Source organism: Juglans microcarpa x Juglans regia, chromosome 6S, assembly GCF_004785595.1.
Source record: "Juglans microcarpa x Juglans regia isolate MS1-56 chromosome 6S, Jm3101_v1.0, whole genome shotgun sequence".
NCBI lineage: Eukaryota > Viridiplantae > Streptophyta > Magnoliopsida > Fagales > Juglandaceae > Juglans > Juglans microcarpa x Juglans regia.
In genome coordinates, this window is record NC_054605.1 from 20,614,659 (window position 1) to 20,635,041 (window position 20,383).

General features: G+C 36.4%; 3 protein-coding genes across 3 annotated transcripts; 2 read left to right on the forward strand and 1 right to left on the reverse strand.

The window, feature by feature from the left end:
- Nucleotides 1-7,040: 7,040 nt before the first annotated feature.
- LOC121237417 (NAC transcription factor 56) lies at nucleotides 7,041-9,109 on the forward strand. Its single transcript, XM_041134147.1, has 3 exons — nucleotides 7,041-7,391; nucleotides 7,507-7,814; nucleotides 7,919-9,109. The coding sequence occupies exons 1-3, from the start codon at nucleotides 7,208-7,210 to the stop codon at nucleotides 8,510-8,512; spliced, it is 1,086 nt and encodes a 361-aa protein (XP_040990081.1). The 5' UTR covers nucleotides 7,041-7,207; the 3' UTR covers nucleotides 8,513-9,109.
- Nucleotides 9,110-12,562: 3,453 nt separating this feature from the next.
- On the forward strand, nucleotides 12,563-14,017 carry LOC121237418 (cell division cycle protein 123 homolog). The gene has a single exon (XM_041134148.1). The coding sequence runs from the start codon at nucleotides 12,808-12,810 to the stop codon at nucleotides 13,816-13,818; it is 1,011 nt and encodes a 336-aa protein (XP_040990082.1). The 5' UTR covers nucleotides 12,563-12,807; the 3' UTR covers nucleotides 13,819-14,017.
- Nucleotides 14,018-15,068: 1,051 nt separating this feature from the next.
- LOC121237419 (peroxisomal membrane protein 2) lies at nucleotides 15,069-19,344 on the reverse strand. Its single transcript, XM_041134149.1, has 7 exons — nucleotides 18,775-19,344; nucleotides 17,516-17,656; nucleotides 17,303-17,416; nucleotides 17,041-17,214; nucleotides 16,564-16,679; nucleotides 15,262-15,346; nucleotides 15,069-15,132 (listed from the first exon to the last, which is right to left on the reverse strand). Exons 1-7 carry the CDS (start codon nucleotides 19,021-19,023, stop codon nucleotides 15,127-15,129), a joined length of 885 nt encoding a protein of 294 aa, XP_040990083.1. The 5' UTR covers nucleotides 19,024-19,344; the 3' UTR covers nucleotides 15,069-15,126.
- Nucleotides 19,345-20,383: the final 1,039 nt, after the last annotated feature.

Consider the following 20,383-nt stretch of genomic DNA (forward strand, 5'->3'; position numbering starts at 1 on the left):
AGGGAACCAACCTTTTTTGGTACCCCAAAAAGTGTTTGCAATCTGTGTCCATAAATATGCACAATTTTTATGGGTATTGGAAGCATTTTGTTTGAGTGATTTTTCATTCCCTTTTTTCTCTTTTGACGTTCAATTTCGTACTTTGGGCTCAAGCCCAAACCAGTAGCACGCGCCCAACGGATATTTGCAAAATAGTGTACGTATAAATTGTAACCTTATGTAAATATCTAAGGCCATTAATTAGAGCATCTTATATATATAGCACGTCTTGTCATAGACTATTGGCTGATACATGAAAAGGATGTCGGACAAAAATGATGAACTATGGAAGTAGTTTCTCTAATTGTGATATTTGCTAACCATTATTAATTAGTCCGTACGGCACATATGCTAAATTTGAGTAATATTATGTATAATTGTGAAGTGCGTAAGTATTGTGCAGTTGTTTTAGAAAAGTGTATGGTCTATTATTAAAAAATTAATTTATTTTCTTGTGAATCTCGTATTTATTTACTATTTTTAAAAGTGATTGCATAACACTTACACACTCACGACTGTAACTATCATTTCTCGCTAAATTTATTTATAAGTTTGCTGCATGTGACTTAATTTTAAAACTAACTTTTTTTTTTTAAAAAATAGAATTTTAAAACTAACTTAAATATATATAAATCGCCTCAAAATCTTCATTTTAGATTTTGATATCTTTAATCATGTCCAACCACATGTTACATTTTAAAGAAAAATATTTAAAATATACATGGGAATGATAAAAGCCATGCAATGGAAGAATAATTTTTTTTTTTTGTTTGTTTGGACAGGCAAGTAATGATTGGGCTATCCTCAACATGATGATTTGGGCTAATACTATTATATACAAGCTATATACGTACGTAGGTATCCTCAGTCCTGGCGTGCAAGTCTCAGATTGCGGCTTTGATGCCTCATGAGGAACAACGCGTACTAAAAAGCCTCTATGCCTTTACTCTATAGAGAAACCTCATACATGGTTTTTGTATTCCATGAGTCATCGACCATATCTTTTACCAATGAATGCTCTTTAATTTAATGCAACAACGAAATTACTATATAATATATATCTATGTTGCAAACGTACGTACGTGTCATGTCTACAACTACAAGCAACGGCCAGTAAAGACAAGCTAGGTCAAAAATCAAAATCAATTATCCAAGGAACTACTTGCCGCGCGCCACGAATAAATGGATTGGCTTGTTCATGCATATATATATATATATGGCACCCTATATATGATCGCCATTTAAAGTTGGTTACAGGTCCTTTAGGCCTGCAAAATCATGTGATGCAGACTAAGAAATGCTTACGTTTAGGAGGAAAATTCTCTGTAATAATATTTCTAGCGCGCAAGCTAGGGTTTCCATCTTGGAAACGCAAGCTTCATATATATGTATATATATATGCATGCATGTCCCTGAATTAATTTTTGTGATTGCGACGGTTATAAAAAGCAAATGAGAACACATGAAGAGAATTCTGAAGCCAAGGATTTCAGAAGGAAGTGGGTTAATTGGAGCGGCCTTCACACTACATGACGAACCTTTTTTGGTTTGAAAATTTGGTCTGTCGTACCGAACTTATGATTACGTATGACACGGATGGATAACAATGCTTGCCATCTGACTAGACAGGTCCCATCACATGTTAAGGATCATGCAATAGTGACTTTGCCATATCAGTTCTTCTGCATACAGCGGTGGTGGAAAATTGCGGTACAATCGGCTAATGCCACGTTAGACAATATATTAAAAAAAATAAAGAAAAATAAAATGGACGAAAGTAAATAGATAAAAAGAAAAAAACCAACAAATCTCCAAACTTTGTTAGGAGAAAAAGTATAGCAGAGGGGTGTCTTCTACAACTCAGATCTGGTTGTCTTCATGGGTAGGAGAAAAAGCAGAGATTACTTGTTCATCTTTGGTCTCAGATCTGCCAGATCAAAAAATAAAGAGTGATTCTTCCATATCAAAATGGACTAACAAAATAAAGAGATTTCGTCCCATCAATCTCTCGGCAGTGCTTGAGTACCTCGTTGCTGAAGTTTGTTTCCTTTCATTTTGGTCTTTGCAATTGTGTCTCCACCTGTGCCCATACCTATGCCTCAAGTAAACAAATAAGCTTTCGAAATGATGGGTCGGTTGTAGATTTGGGGAAAGTTTGGTTTGATTTTTAATGATGGATTGGTTTGATTGTGTCTTCGTGTGTAAGAGAAAAAGTAGAGAGAGTAGTTGTCGGCGTGGGTAGGAGAAAAGAAGCAGAGAGAGTTCTGTAGAAACTAAAGCAGAGAGAGGTCTGTGCGAGTCGTCGTGGGTAGGAGAAATTTGGATAGCTGCAGATTTGCTTTCCAAGATACATCTCATCTAGATCTGTAAAATAAATGTCTCATTCACATATACTTATGCCATTATAGTGAATACTAGAATCCCCACCAAAACGAAGCACAACATAATCAGGTACAGCAAGAGAAGCATCAAGGTCTACCCTCAAAAAAAGAAAAAAAAAAAGGAGGAGAGAGAAAAGGAATAATGTAGATAGCACACAAATACTCATTTTGAAAAGGATACCATCCACAAGAGTATGGAGCTGTTTTTTACTGCGCCAAAAAACCCGATTATAGATCTGAAGTTACGGAAAACAGAAACGTGAATGTGAATGTTTAGAGAATAAAGTGTAGGGGAAAGAATTGAAGTATGTGAAGGTGTCAACGTCCATTAACAAAGAAAGAAAAACTTACATGACAAAGATAAAAACACCAAGTCCTAAAACAGGGTGTGTGAGAGACCTTCAATCTATGACAGCTACAGATAACATGAGTGCTCATCCATATTCCAAAAATTATGACAGCTACAGATAAAAGCTGTACACTGATCAGTTCTAGAGAAAGGAGATAATGGGTAGACGAAGACGACGAGACGAGGACAAATTAAATTAGACGGTGCTGTTTCATTTATGCCACGTGGATCGCGATTCCCCCACGCTTCCCTTAGCTAATTACATCTAGCATTCTTCAGAAATATATAGCATGATCGATGCTGGACTAAGCTGGCTTGCGCTCATGGCCGTGGTTGTATGCAGTACTAGCGCACGGCCGAAACATCCAATATGTTATATGATGATCATTTGAATTGGGGAGTTAGCATAGGTACTGTTAAGACACCAAAACATGATTAGGGTAATTGCCAAATATTCGAATAAAATGTGAACAATTTTTTCTGAATTTTTATTTTTCTTATAGGTACGTAATCCCCCCATGACATTGTTAATTTCCATCGTGCTTCGCATGGCATTGAGTTATTATTTAAGGTCATGAGTTGCTTTGATCGCATGATATATTATAGATTGATTAGTTAGAATGTAGTAGTACTCCTCCAATATCTATCCTAATTTCCTGCTCTTTTTAAATCATGTCTTAAAGTCGTGATCATTTCCTTTGACACTAAGCTCCGACTCCATTATAATTTGTTCTCCCAAGCCCTACATATATACGTACCCTGTCCAATTTTAGTTGACCAATATTTCACGTGATTAGCCAAAATGTTCGGAGTCTACTTTTTTTTACTTATAATTATAAAGTTCCATTAATTTATGTGATACTTTATGTGGATTACGGGGCCAATTAATAATTAACTGCTCATGAATGACTACAGCTAATATACACACTGATACGCACGCACACTGATACACACCAGCTTTCTCGTAAGATTCTTAATTAATTCGAGCAAATTGGTGGTACGTACTCTAGGTAACAGTACAACTAGCTATGCTTATAAGAGTATAGATCATGTGGTTTGGGCCTTTTATTGGAACATTACAGTGATTACACCATGCATATTCTTTTTTTTTCTTTAGTTATAAGTTACATGCTCATCAACGATCATCAAAATAATTAAGGCCGGTCCTGTTTGCAAATTCTAATTCTGGCCAGCAAGATAACGCAAACATCGAAGGGCAATTATAAGAAGATGATCATGACGTCATATATAATATATATAAATATATGTGTTACAAAATATGATTAATTACATGTTAATCAATCTTCTTATTAGGTACTAATTAATTACCCACATAGCTATACAAAGTGAGGATAAAAAGAGCAAGTTAGGTATACCGGGAGAGGTAGAAATCGACTGCTTATACGTACCAAAAATTTGATAACATGATCAATGTTGATATTATCCCTATCTATGGTCTCAATTAATGCTTATGCAATCCTCATGCTTAATTACTAAATAGAAAGATAACCACCCATATTTCCAAAACAACTCTCTCTCTTGAATGTGTGTTTTTTTAAATGTTTAAAAAATATTTTTAAAAAGTATATTGCACTAGCAGGCTTACCCAGCGATAAGATCAGTTGGGGCACAACACAGTAGTGCTACTCATATTCACATATATATATATATATATATATATATATATATACATTTCTATATGTATAGTATTTGAGCTGGCTAGTATAGCAAAGGATAATAGTACTAGTTTTTCTCAACTCAAGCTAGCTTAACAATCTTGTACTGATTTTCAACTCGATGATAAACTTGCAACGTTTTCTTCTAATGCAAGTTTTCTTCTAATCCAACTAGGGAACAGGGCCGGCTCAATAGGTTCGGGGGCCTAAGGTTAAAATTTTGATTGAGGCTTTTTTTAAAAAATAAAATTAAATATATTAATTTTTTTATAGAATAAATATATTAATTTTTATTTTTATATTATATTTTTATTTAAAAATCATTTATATCGTTTGGCAAAGTAAAATTATTGATTAAGATTTTATAACACTTTTTCAACTAATAACCGGCTTAATCTTTATTAGAAAACTTTCAATTTAGCAAATCTAATTTTACAAGACATGCTTTAGACTCTTGGAGCCCTTGGGAAGATAATTGTTCTCAGCTATTATATGATGTTCTCAAATTCTATTTTTTTCTCTCTCATTTCTCAAAATCTAATAAAACACCTTAATTCAAACTATTTCATTACCATTTACAAACTATTTTATTACTATTTACAAATATCATGATATATTCTTAGTATCCAAATGAGCCATAGAAGCAATTATAATCATTATTATCAATAAAGTTATATAAATAACCAACACATTTGGAAAAAGTGGGCCCTTGCCTCTACAAAAGATTATACAAAAAAAAAAATTATGAACACTCAAAAATTAGATTTTACTATTTATAATTTTTACATTATATATTAAACTAATAATGACAAAAAAGAAATCTTTTCTTAGAATGAGAGTACCTGAGATAATTATTACGTGAGATACTTTCAAAACTAATAATGACATTATATGTATTTGATACTTTGGATATTCTCATTAAGTTAATTTATTTTTTATATCAGATATTTTTTCTATTTAAACAATTATACTTAATTTTTTTTTATCTGGGAGCCTTCTTCCACTAAGGGCTTTAGGTAATTGTCTAACTTGCCTAATAGAAGAGCCGGCCCTACTAAGGAATCTTTTGGATTGAGAAATACTTTCAATCCATTTCATCTCATCATTAGATGAGATGATGATGATGTTAATAATAAAAAATGGCAGGTGGCCGGGCTTTCAATACAATTGCTCATGTAGTACACATTCACACACACCCATGAATCATGATTGTATTTTCCGACGAGAGTTTGGGTGCCATTCCAGTATGGAAAAAGTTATTTTTGCCTTGGCGCTCAAATGTAATGTTTGACAATTTTTTTTATTATTTAGTGATTAAAAAAATAATTTTAAGTATATTGATGTATTTTTTATTTTTTTTAAATATTTAAATATATTAAAAATGTGAAAATAAAATAAAATAAAATTATAAAAATAACTAACGGTAACAATAAGCGATACTATTTAAGTGGTAGAGACGCACCGGTCTTTAAGTATTGGTTAAGTAATATAAAAAGAAAAAAAGAAAAAAGCAAAAACATTGAAATAAAGTTTTGATTGGTTGATATAATTAATTTGCCCAAAAAAAGAGAGATTTTGATTGAATAATGATGTCAGCTCCTTCGATCGATCCAGATTACGAAATATAGATGAATTATTATGAACATGAAGTACTAGTACTGATGCGTGTTGGGACCCTCTGGTCGATCACAGACCAGCATTTTGGACCCACAAAAATTTTGGCCACGCCGAAAGGTTCTGGGGCCACTCTGGGAAAAACAACGAAAGCAGTTGTAATTTGATTCTTTGATATCATAGGAAGATACCAGAAATTATATTTATGTTAATGTTGTGTAATTTTAAAAAAAAAAATAGTAAATATGATATATATTTATGAAAAAAAAATTATTTTTAATAATAAATTTTGTTTTTTAAAAATAATTATGTAAACTTTACGATTATATATTATATTACTATGGAGACACATAGATCATATATGTAAATCCGGACAAATGCATGAACATTGAACAGTCATCTTTACTTGAATGCATCCAATAACCATCAATTTTCAGCGCCGTTACATTCTCATCCTTTTTTCCTTGGACCTATGTACAGCATCATCTTAAATGATAGATAAATAATTTTTTTTATAATAAATTATATTTTAAATTAATTTTATATGTTTGCACAATAAAAGCATGACATCCGAAGCGAAAAGCTGCCTTCTCACTCTCCCGACCCACACCACGCACATCTCCATTATCTCTCTTCCTTGTCTTATGTGGACGGTGGCCCCAGAAGACCCCCCCACCCACGTGTCAAACCCTCCTAATTCGGAACTTCACGTGTCACGCTCTCGACGGCCCAATTTACCCTTCTCTTCGTGATCGACGGTCACCCATCACCTCCATATCACACTCATTTTCATTTGCCAACCACGTCCATCTCTATTTTTACCATTATCATTAGCAATTTAGAAAAATGACTAATCTAACCTTAATCCGGAGACGTGGCATGCATTCGTTGGTTTCTTAGAAAACCACATGGAAGTGCGTGTATTTTAACGGCTACCCACCCACATGAGTGTATATAGTCAATGTCCTATATAATTCTCCATACCCATTTAATATTGAAGGCCTCGAAATTAACTCATTCTGCTCTGTACGATCAATCTCTCAAAGCTCTCTTTCTCCGTTATGTTCTCCTCCGATAAGCCTAATTCGCAGCTCAAACCAAAAAAGTTCTGAAACATACGCCGCTGCTAGGGTTAATTCGTGCGGGTCATGGAGAGCACTGACGTGTCCACCGGCTCGCAACAGCCGAACCTCCCGCCGGGGTTCCGGTTCCATCCGACAGATGAAGAGCTAGTGGTTCATTACCTCAAGAAAAAGGTTAGCTCGGCTCCCCTTCCGGTTGCAATCATCGCTGACGTTGATCTTTACAAATTTGATCCGTGGGAACTCCCAGGTACAAACAATATGTTTGATTTCATCAAAATCTAGCTGCAGACAATTTTCATGTTTTTTCTCATGCGTACGTTGTATTAGCAGTGCTTAATTAGTAGGTTTATACGTTTCTTCAGCTAAGGCTACGTTTGGCGAGCAAGAGTGGTACTTTTTTAGTCCTAGGGACCGCAAGTACCCGAACGGGGCTAGACCGAACCGGGCGGCAACTTCTGGGTATTGGAAGGCGACGGGAACTGACAAACCTGTGCTGAGCTCGGGGAGTAATCAAAAGGTTGGTGTGAAGAAAGCCCTTGTGTTCTATGGAGGGAAGCCTCCAAAGGGGATCAAGACCAATTGGATTATGCATGAGTACCGGCTGGCAGATAACAAGGCTAGCAATAAGCCTCCTGGGTGTGATTTAGGCAACAAGAAGAACTCTTTGAGGGTAATTTTCCGGACTGTACATGTAATTTTGATTGTTCTTAATCATTGGGGGGTAATTGTGAAAACCCATTTGAATCGTCGATGAATTGATTGTTTTTTGTTTAGCTTGATGATTGGGTCCTATGTCGAATCTACAAAAAGAACAACACGCATAGACCTGTTGATCACGAAAGGGAGGACTCGATGGATGACATGATTGGACCAATACAACCTTCAGTTGCCGTGGGCCAACATGTGAAACTACAACTACTTCCAAAGGGGCCCGGTGCCAACTATGGCCTCGAAAATTACCCCAGTATGTTCGAAGGGATAGTAAGCAGTACTGATGGGATCAACTCTGCTAGAGCGATGTGCCAGTTAGCCTCTTCAAGTTCCAAGCGCGAGCTAGCTATGGTTCCAGCCATGGCAACCTCGAACAACTTCCCTCTGAAACGGACACTCCCTTCTTTGTACTGGAATGATCATGATCAGGACGCAACCGGGCCTTCATCGAGCAAGAGATTGCATTTGGATGATAGTGATGATCAAAGCGGAGCAAGGACGACTGATGGGAATGCGTCAAAGTCTATAGCCACTCTGCTTAGCCAGCTCCCACAGACCCCTTCATTGCACCAACAGGTAATGCTAGGGCCTATTAATGGAGACGGCCTTTTTCGGGCACCTTGTCAGCAGCTACCTGGTTTGAACTGGTATTCTTAATTAAATTTCGAGTATTGGGCATGAGTGATTGCACATGTACATTATGAACTTGTCATGTCTAAGTAACATTATGAAGCGACTAAAGGCTGCATGCAGAGCTTAATTCCGTCACGTAGATTGCCAGCAGTACTGATCCATGTTATCTACTTGTCGAAGTTGCAGAAAGTTGGGATGGGGTAACGCACGTACGTACATGATTTTGATGGCTATTTACGAGACTACAGAGCTAGCATAGAGACTTCTGAAATGGCCTCGAAGTCTTCTAAGTGTAAAAGGTATATATATATATATATATATATAGCTGCCAATTTCAGATGAGGCCATTGGTATATATATATATTCAGACAGTTTTATATATCCTATACATATAAATTAGGTTTTTTTTCATGTAGAAATGGAAAGAAAAAAGAAGATCAGATGCTATCTAGCTTTTCATGTAGAAAACTAAAACGTACAGATGATCATTTCGTATATTTGGTGATCTGTGACATAACGCTACATCCTTCATGTATATATCGAAATTCGATGCTAATATATTGCAGAACTTCATCATTTTTGTACATCTTATAATTAAATGGATAATGATCGATTATGGTTTGTCTGTCCATTATTATGTCTGTTGCATCTTGATCATTGGCGGAAGTTTGCTTCATATATGACTTTACATAAAATTTGTCAATGAGTGCTTGGTTTTCGATCGGCTTCTTTACAAAATACATATACCAGTCCTGATCTCCTGTCACTAAATAAACCCTAGAAGTTAAGGTAAGATCAGATGATCTTTTATATTTCGATTATCTTTATGCTCCTTTCCATCCAGGTCTGTGCGTAGGAAATCTTTGAACAATGAATATGCAATCTAATGTATAGTATTCTTGTGTCCTTAATGATATGCCAATTGATAAGACTTGGAAAAGGTGAAGCGTATAAATTATTTATAACCGTCCATTGGAGAGAAATTTATTAGGACGATCATGTATATATATTGTCATGATCGATGGAGCTTTTCTTTTCTTTTCTTTTTTCCTTTTCCTTTTCGTTTTCGTTTTTTTCTTTTTTTGTTAAATTAATTAGTAAAGGTATCTATTATGAATTAGTAGGATGCTATTATCTATAATTTGGCCGTAGAAACGCATCATGATCACAGGATCATAAGGATTAATTAAGACAATTATATTAACAGGAAAACATAAATGTATTGCATGATCAAAAGTTAAATATCTTTTGTAGGTTAAAGAATTGGCCATGTTTTTTGGCCGAGATTTTATATAGAAAAAGCAAAAAAAAAAAAAAAAAAAAAAAAAAAAAAAAAAAAAAAAAAAAGAGAAAGAAAGAAAGAAAAAAGGGAAACGAAGAGGAAGATGTACGTATAATTACCTCGTAACAAATGAACTTAAAAGAGATTTCCGGTTTGGACAGTGAGATGAGAAAAGATAGTTTTATATGAAAGTTAAAAGTTGAATAAAATATTATTAGAATATTATTTTTTAATAATATTATTATTGTTTTTAGATTTGAAAAATTTTAATTGTTTATTATATTTTGTGTGGAAATTTAAAAAAATTATAACGATGAGATGATATGAGATAAGATGAAACTATTTCTGTATCCAAACGAACATTTTCAAAAGAAATTGAAACCTAAAGATCACCTAACTAGCTAATGAGTCATTAAAGGAACACGATGGTTTAGGCCTTACACTCGAAAGTTCAAGAAAAACCTGAAACTGTTATATATTTTTCATAGAATAATTAATTAATTATAACCAATCATCGAGAGCTGTATATATAAATATATGATCGATCTCTCGTTTGAAATTAAGGTGTTCAAGTAGTAATGATGAATATCATCCCTTCTCAGAATCTTCAACTTTTCTATGCCATGTTACTATATATATAGCAAGCTGGCTAGGGTTATCATGCGGAAGATCAGTGAGAGTACTACTGCATATCAATCGATCATGACTCATGGCCCAGGAAGTGGAAGTCGAGTAATTTGCTTTTGCTTTTCAACACGATTAAATTTTAATCCACCCAATATCCTCGATCGATCGAATTGTCTTCAGAACAAAAAATTCTGAAGATATATACTTGAATAGCACGGTTGTCATTTTCTTTCATCGCGCGTAGTACTGATAAGACGTAGCTAAGTATATTCCATGACCCTTTGATGTCACATGCACATGATCTTGACATGATCAGCAAGATCAGGAGGCTACCTCTAAAATGGCTAGATTTCTTTTCTTGCTGTCTTATTGCATGCATATATGGGACCGTTCTCACTATCTTCTGAAGGGAATCATTATCTTTAAACCACACGAATTAAATAGCTTTTAATTGCATTCCTTCCTATGGAAAAATACAAAACAACTTTATATATAAGATTTCTCATCATGGGTGCTTCATTTTGGAATAGATATTGATGAGGCGATGAAATGCGCAATTATCGCAATCCATTTTTAGGATGATGCTCTTGCAAAGTCTTGAAAGCAATATATATATATAAATCTGCTGATGAATACATTGAAAGATATCTGTCTCTCCACGCCTGTATAGATACCAAAATACCGATACAAATTAAGCATGCCGTGTGTAGAAATACGACAATTTGTATCCTCAACTGCAAATTAATTAGAAAAGTAAAAAAGGCAAAAGCATTAGAATTGGCTCACTAGCTACGTACTACTACACAAAAGGTTTCAACTTTCAAATATTGATCATGAAATCCTGTCTACCCAACAAAATTTAAAACAAAATCCGGAGAATATATAACTTTTGAATCGGAAAGCAGTCAATTACCAGCTAGCATGCGTAACACTCTATACTCGTTTAGATTGTGAGATGAGATGAAATAAAATAATTTTTGATTAGATGAAATTTTTTTGGATGGCTGGGAGAGTACAGAATTTTTTTGAAGATTGATGAGTAATTAATTATATTGGAGTGCTATATGGTACAGAAATTTTTGGAGATTAATATAATTATTCTCCGATTATTACGGGACAAAACAGGGACAGGAGTTTTCTGGCCTGCAGTTGCAGCTAGCTAGTTGGCAATATGTACGCAATGGGAATAAAACCTCCATCATTGAACCCAATTGATTATATAGATCTTTCATTGGCTATTACGTACGTACCGCTTGGTTCAAAGTATATAGACAAAACAAAAGAACACTCCGAAACGAATTATTACTGATCAAATCCCAAACAGATGCGCGCAGATGTGAAAGGGCTGAGATGTGTCAGATACAAATGATATGGGATGTGGGTCCTAAGGATCAAATTAAACAGCTCCATTTTATGACGTCATATTTATTTTTGTACAAAATGAAAATAAAAAAGGTTTCTTGAAAAACAATAGTCTAGCAAAGGCTACAAGTGCCTGCTTTTTCATTAGTTACTAGAGAAACTATGTAGGATGAAAATCGTACGAGGATGTAGCATTAAGCCTGCCGGTCTGAATGTGTCCCGCTCAGTCAAGTGCACCCCGGTACGGTTATGTAGCTAGCAGTAGCACTGCCTAGTGAGAGGAGGCATTATTGTGCAAGCAAAGAGGTCATGTATAGTGAGGACGGGTTTGATCAAGCCAAACTAGTAATTATTAGGTATTTTAATGCTGGGTAAATATGATATTCTCATCGTTATTTAAAACTAGTGCTTATATAATAGTTTTAAGTATACAACATATCGTAATGGAATGAGAATATCATATAGCAATAATAACTTTTTTCTAGGCTAAGGAGTGGAAAATCTGGACAAAAATATAAGAGGTATTTTAGTCTATATCACACACCTGTTAAAAAAAAAAGATGTATAATGTAGGAATGACGGGTAAGAATTTTTCAAAATATAATAATTGAGATAATAAATACATCATTTCATGAAATGAAAAATAAAATAAAGCTTTTGATTAGGCCGCAAGAGGAGGATGTGAGCTCGAAGGAAGACCCATGGTCATCTACAGGCCCACGTACAGTCCAGTCCATCCACAGGCCCACAAATCCAGCTTGTAGGTCAAGCCCGACATCTTAATCGAGTTTTATCTTCCCAATTTCAATAGCTACTCGCGACCACTGCACCAGCCTCCAAGGATTTACCTTCCCTGACTGCAAGTCTGCAACCTCGTTCAAGTTCTTCCATAGACCGCCTCACCCCACAGAAAAAGGTTAGCTCTGCATTTCTCTCTCCGAGTGTTTTTTTGTAGCAGTAGTAGTAGTTAGCAAGAGAGAGAATTCAGCTTCTTTGTTAACGCATCTTCTTTGTTAACGAGGAAAAAAGCCTTCTGCTTTATTAAAAAATGAAGGAAGAAGAAGTGAATCGATGCCAGATTCAGGAGTGGTATCCGAGATTTAAATCCGTGTCCATTAAAACCCAAATTCATGAACTTCCCGAACCCTTTATCCAATACCTTCTTGACGATTCTTCCCTTTTCCTGTTACCTATCTCCATCTCAAATGATGATGCCCTGCCCAATCGAGTTCATAAACCCGAAGAGGAAGAAGACTATCAGATATCAGAAGGATCTGAAGACGATTCAGAACCACCTTCGCCTCCCCCTTCCTTTCCTGAACTCGAATTGAAGATTAAGGAGTCAATCGAATCTCTTGGTGGTGCAGTCTTCCCTAAATTGAATTGGAGTGCACCAAAAGACTCTGCTTGGATTAGCTCAACAGGGAGTCTCCGATGCACTAATTTTAGTGAGATTGCGCTCTTGCTGCGATCATCTGACTCGTTGATCCATGATTTGTGTCATGCATATGATTCGTGCGGTGATAAGTCCTCATCAAGACCCCCGAGTTTCTTCCTTGCACTCCGCAAGTGGTACTCATCCATTAGGCCGGAGATGGAATTCCGTTGTTTCGTACGGGGTCACAACCTCGTCGGTATTTCCCAGCGTGAGGTCACGACCTTTTATCCTCTTCTTCTGGAGAAGAAAAATTATATTGAGCGATTGATCCAGGAATTTTATGAAGCTATTGTACATCGAAAATTTGGGTCGGAGAATTATACGTTTGATGTTTATGTTACCAAGGATGAGCGGATCAAGATTTTGGATTTCAACCCTTGGGGTGCATTTACATTGCCTATGTTATTTGATTGGGAAGAGTTAGAAGAGACTAGTGGGGAAGAAGGAAAGACGGTGGATTTCAGAATCGTGGAGAATCGGTGCGCTGTTAGGCCTGGTTTGAAGACAGCAGTGCCATATGATTACTTGGATGTCGGCCCCGGAAGTGGCTGGGATCAATTTCTAAGGAGTGCTGACGATGAGTATCAGAGGCAGACGAGGTCTACTGAAGCAGGTGCTTGAGGTGCTTTTGAATGCCTTGATTCTTGAGGATAGTGTTTGCTGCAGTTTCCTTTCTACAACTACAATGTTTATGTTCGCTTTTCATGGGCAGACTATAGATGTAATCTGTTTTTTTTCTTTTTTTTTTTTTTCAATGGTTTTTCTGTTGATCGAAAAACAAGATTTAGCATATGCAAATCTTCCTGGTCTTTTCCTCTTCCATTCAATTTCCTTATTTCTGATTGTCATCTTGATTCTCAAAAAAGTATAGGGATATGGACTCGGACACTATCGCATTTAATTAAATCACAACCTCATAGCCATTCCTCCATACATAATTCATAAACGAAGTTTGGCTGACATGCGAATTATCATTGCCATCATCGAGGTTCGCAAGGTCTCATCAATGGGGCTGTCGATTGGCTTGCAGTATTCCGAAATGGCATAGAGGGTCCTTCGTTTGAATGGCTATCCATTAAGCACTAGGTTCTCGGTTTTAGATTTTGTTCTTAGGAGTTCTTGGTTTTGAAATGACTACATATGTATCATTTTTTATCTTTAGTTGCCTCTAGATTTGAAGGTATTGATCCATGTTGCCGCATGATGCCTTATTCTAATTGTAAGTTGTACTGATGAATGGGATAGGAAAAGCAGCCAAGCTACGAGGATATTGCTATCTTTGGCAGGCAAGACTGAAACTTTTTTACTGTGGCAAGCGGGTGGTACTTGAGGAACAAGCATACCGAGGTCTATCCAATGCCACAACTTGATAACATCTTACAGGGACCACACACACAAACACGAGTTTATTCCTCCCAAGGTCCAATGATTTTTTTTTTTTTTTTTGTGTGCTCTCAAAGTAGAACTCTGACACCAAACATGATGGTGTCGTTGAGATGGCCTTTAAATTAGAACGACAAATAGAAAGTTGGGTAAAACTATACTTCACTCTGTGTCACTAACTTGTATGAGCATCCTGCGATTTGCATTGTGATTCCGGTGGCAAAGGAAACACATCATTAAATCATAGGTCACAGTTACAGTTCTAATGGGAGAAGTTAATCCGCCTTCAACCAGCAGCTTCTCAAGAAAACTTTACAGTAGTACAGATTACTGTTGCAATGAAAAGGAAGAATGGAAGATAAGGTTGTATATACACATAAATTTCTGAGATGTCTGCACTATATCCGATAATTAATCATGCCAGCCATGATCTGGATTGCTTTGTATATCACTTTTGAGTCACAATCCACCAGAAAGTGGGTATTTTCTCTCACAGTTGTCAGCAATTCCTCCTTACCATCCGACTTCTGATTGTTACAATGTTGGTTACTCCTGACGGGGGAACAAGAAAATGACACCAGAAGGTATGCACGTCAGAGACTGTTTAGCACTTATGTGACAATTAAATTTGAATGAAGCTGCAAGTGCAAAATGATACTAGAAGCCACTTACTTCATGTACCTGAGGAGGATCTATGGATGGAGAACTGGAGTTGGTTTCTTCTGGTGCTTCTAAGATTCTTGCTTCTGACTTCTCATTTGAATAACTAGCAAAGAGAAAATAAATCAATGTAAGAAACAGAACATAACCAAACATTGCCAAGTCCATGCAACTAGTTAATTTAGACTAACAAAAGCTAGCCACAGAAAAACTTTATGCCAAAATCACGCGATTAATTGACACGGGTTTCTTAAATGAACGCAAAACAGGAAAATTCTAATGGTTGAAATTTTCCTTAAAATACAGAAATAAAAGAGAGAAGACAAAAGATAATGAGGACAAACTATGGTTTAGATCTGCCCAAAGAAAGTCTCAGAATCAGTCAAATTCTATCCACATGTGACATATCCTTGCATCACATACAACCAATATAAGCCAGAAAACTCAAACTCTTTGTACTTATTTTGCAGGATCACTAGAACTCGATGGCTGCAGACAATTTCAATGAATGCAGTCATACCTTCATCTGTGGAGGAAACAAAATAGTCATGCAGCTTCATCTTTGAATAGTAGATGATTTGCTCTATCTTTATACAGGCATCACATAAAACTTCAAATAAGCCAGAAAACCAAGCATATCTAAACACTGGGCCAAATCAGGAGCCAATCCCAAACTGACATTATGAGGAAAGCCATCCCTCAACATGCACATCTTCTTCACCATATATTTTTGGGCCAACAAAGTCAAAACAGGGCCAATTAGGCGTCCCCCTATATATGCCCCCAGTGTACTTGGGTTGCACCAACAACACTTTTGAACTTTTGAATAAAGTGTTGTATTCAAAAGTGTAATATTCAAAAGTGTTGTATCTTTGCCTATAAAAAACATATTGTTCCTCCAAAGAAAAAAGAAACAAGGGAGAAGACAAAAAAGATGAGGGCAACATATGGTTTAGATCTGCCCAAAGAAATCTCAGAATCAGTAATTTATCCTTGCATCACATACACCTAACTGAGGACATTTTAAGTAAATGAGATCAACATTTAAATGAATGCAGTCACACAGCTATATATTTTAACAGAGTATATGATTTGCACAAACCAGCATTAAGATTTCCAAACATCCCATCTTTACGCATTCATCATATGAAACTTCAAATAAGATAGAAAAACGGATCATATCTAAAGCATATCTAAATTTTAGCCATTTAGATTGTTCTCCACCAACCAGATCATTTTCAGGAGAATATTTAGAATCAATACCAAGTTCTTCCATCTTCAGCCCTTACCACCAACTCAATATAATCTATATTAAATACTCACGTAGATAGTATTGTCACCCAGATAAGCTCTACACAGTCCACCCAAAGAAGTCTTTGTTCCACTGGGATCACACCATAGGTAACTAGATGAGCAAAGGGCCAAAGTTTCCATCCTGCCTGCATAATACAACCAACACCAAGGCCAGATGGAAGAGGAGTTAGATAAAAAATATATATCGACCTCAACTACAAGGATCAAGCTGAACTTGGCCCGAGTTAACAATGAAAATATAATTATCAAAGCTAAATGAGCTCCTAAGATAACTACAAAGAAACATTGCTGAAAAACATACACACACAATGCATACAAAATCGAGTTAGAATTTATAGAAAGAATGCAAAAAGTCAATAAAGATTAACTACTTTGACACAAATTAAAGAGGGCACAGACAGAGAAGGAAGTCAGATTTTAAGTTGGGCTGTAAAAACTCTCAGAAGAATGCAAAGATACAGCAGTAGTAGCAGAAGGTTCACTTACAGTTAGCATGGGCCAGAAAGTTGCCTTCAATTCGTTGAAAATACTAACTGGGGATTCAAGACGCAAAAATCCCAAGACAGTAAAATAAATGCTGTTCCAAACTGCTGCCCATGCAGTTTGGTCGAAGATAACTTTGGCAGGAACAACCCACCAGTCTTGGAAAGGAAAAAGCTCCTGGAAATAGGAGGAAGCTGTTTCAGTGAACCAAAAGAACTGAAATAGAAAATCCAATTAACAAGAAAATATAAACCATAATGATCACCTCACAGAACTGGTAATAATAATGAGAAAGGGAACCGTGTAAACTAAAGCCAACAAGGCCAGATCTGAACATTCGTGCTCGATCAAACTCAAATAGAGGCTTCCCTTCATAGCACTGCAGAATTCATGAATTTTCTTAATGAAGAAATTATGTAAAAGGTAATTTCTTAAAGCAAAAACAAGATTAAGGACTAATTTGACAACAAGGACAAACCTGTGCAATCCAATCCCCTAGAGAGTACACCACTCCACTAATAACCATTTTTGCTAAAACTGGATTTTTCTTAAGAGCTTCCTCGTAAGCAGTCCAGTTGTGTTGAGGTGCATATCTTAGTATCTCAAAAATCGTCCACCCCTATAAAATAATAATAACAAGTTTAGAAGATAGAATAGATTAAACCCGTGTTTATCGAATATATCAAAGGTTATAATTATTTAAAGCCCCTTTTAAATCAAAAGTGCATACCATAAAGGTTTTGATACGAGTGATTTAAGATTCCCACATAAGCAATCACAAACTTGCAAAGGTAATTCACTAGAGTAACTAGTTGGAAATTTTTTTTTAGATATTGTTTAGCACTGCTCTAGCCAATCCCAGGCTACAGCATCTCCTGGGACTTAAGTGCACAGATCTCTCCGCTTCAACATAACAGCTCCACGTCTTTTGTAGCCTTTTTTCTTCTACCCATACAGCCTTTAACTTCCAATGAATCATATCTTGCCACAATCAAACCACCAAGTTCTCAGCAATGCAATTCATCCGTCTGCATTTGCTCATCCCAGATAAGTTTGTTCAATACAATTGTTGCATTCCGGCTGTCCATCTTGTAGTGCCATGAAAACTTAGATTAATTGTCATCTTGTGAAACTTTAAGCTTCGAGTCAACAAGTTGAGATCAATCACGAAACCCTTGAAAATCAGGTCCCCAATTCATTCATGCACCTTTAGTTATATACATAGCATCATTTGACTCTTTCCAACCATATGAATTATCGAACTGGCATAACAGCACTATGGTTAGCACCAATTCATTGCGATCCAACCGCCATGAATCCACTGCAAAGCACCTAAAGACAATCCAAACAATCATTTGCCGTTTGCCCCAAACAATCCTATCGAAATTTGGGGCAGCAAACCCATTGCCTCAGTAAACTCGGACACTCCCTTAAACCACCTTGACTATTTCCCTCAGCCCCGATCGAAAAAGAAGAAAGAATAAATAGAATTTGGAGTAGAAGAAGAGGTTGAATGGATCCGCACTAAGAACCGAACTTTCCAAAAGCACAGACTTGAGCAATGCACCTAACTTAAAACCTATTTCCAATATCATCAAAGCATTAACTTCAAACACACCAAAATCTCAAAATCACCAACGAAAACCACAACTACTCATCTAATCATCACAAACACATAATACGAACAGAAAATACTAGAAAAAAAAAAAGATCAGATTGATTTAGAGGGCGACTCACATGCCAGTAATCCTGGTCAATGGTGAGCAACTTGGTGATGGCGAAGGAACCCGCAGCCAGAACTATCGTCGCGTTGATGGTCCTATCCAACAGTCTCTCTATTTCCTCGCTCTTCCCCACTCCATCACCAACGGAGCCCGAAGAAGAAGAGGAAGGAAAGCTTTGAAATTCACCGGCCCCTTCGAACGAGAGCCTACCCTCATTCGCTCCGAACCCGCTCACCAACTCCGTTTCCAACCCACCTTCCATCTCCACCCGGCTCACCACCACGCCTTCTTGATGGTCCGTACCGTCCGTACTCTGTACTGGGATCAGATCCTGCTCTTCCCCCACGGAGCGTACCACCCACAACTTCGTTCTCTGTTTTTTGTTTCTAGAGACAAGTGGGGTCTGGGAAAACTTGGAGACGGTTCTGAAGTTGGGCTTCGGATTGGAAGGGGGAGAACGCTCTGGGGAGATATGGAGTGTAAGGAAGCCATGGCTATGGCTGCGGCAGCAGACTGAGTTGGGAGGAAACTGAGCTGAGTCCAACAGACTATTTCTCCGAGTTGTAACAGTCAGAGTTGGGGGTTATGTAGGTTGGACTTGGGAGGGAAACTTTGGTGCCTCGCGGTGTATGGTATTGTGCTGCATTTTATTTGACTTCTTTTTTCATCTTTATCCATCAAGTTGGTGATGTCTTTCATGCTTTATGATTGGCTGGCATGGCGGAATGTAGACTTTTATGGTGGACTGTGATGCTGTTTATTTTACTTCCGAGAGATGAAATTATAGATGATGAACGTGGTCCATGAGAAATTATGGCTATAAAAATAGCCACAACTTTGTAAATAAGAAAACCACCAAAAAAAAAAAAAAAACCATTATAAATAAATAAATACTTCAAGTTCGACTTTGCACGTTTTCTTCTTTGAATACGTTATATGCAAGTCTGTTAAATAATACCCGAGATTCGTTATCAAAAAAAAAAAACCCGAGATTCATTATATTTATAAAAATAATTAAAATATTAATATTGCTTTGTATAAATTGATCTGTTAGGCGTTGGCATTAAATGTGTTAATATACAGCTATATAAATAGATTTATTTAAATATTATATAACATATGTTTATTTTATTTTATTGATATCATAATATTCATTCATCTTTTAATACGTTTTTTTTAAAAAAAAAATAAAAAACTCATTCATTCATCTCTTGAATCCGCTTAGAATCTTGAGCAGTCAGTAGACCCCAACGATCAACCTGTAAGAGTCCCCTCCACTCTACCATTTAAAACCCCTTTTAAGTTATCCACAAGTTCTGAATTTGTGGGCCCGTAACCACGTACTCCATTGCTAATTGCCAACTCGGCATGAAAGCTGCGCTTCTGTAATATCTCTTCCTAGTGGTTCAAGATAATTCCGTGGACATAACATTATTTTGGCTTCATTTTCTGCGAGCCACTCCTGGTATTGACAGTACCACACGGATCGCAGTTAGTACCGAATCAGCAACAAAATCAGTAATACCATGATTTTAAGAATTAACTATTGTACATTCTTTTCATACTTTAGTTGTTATTATAGCAAGCATAGCCTCGTATATCTATATATTTACCAATTCTTT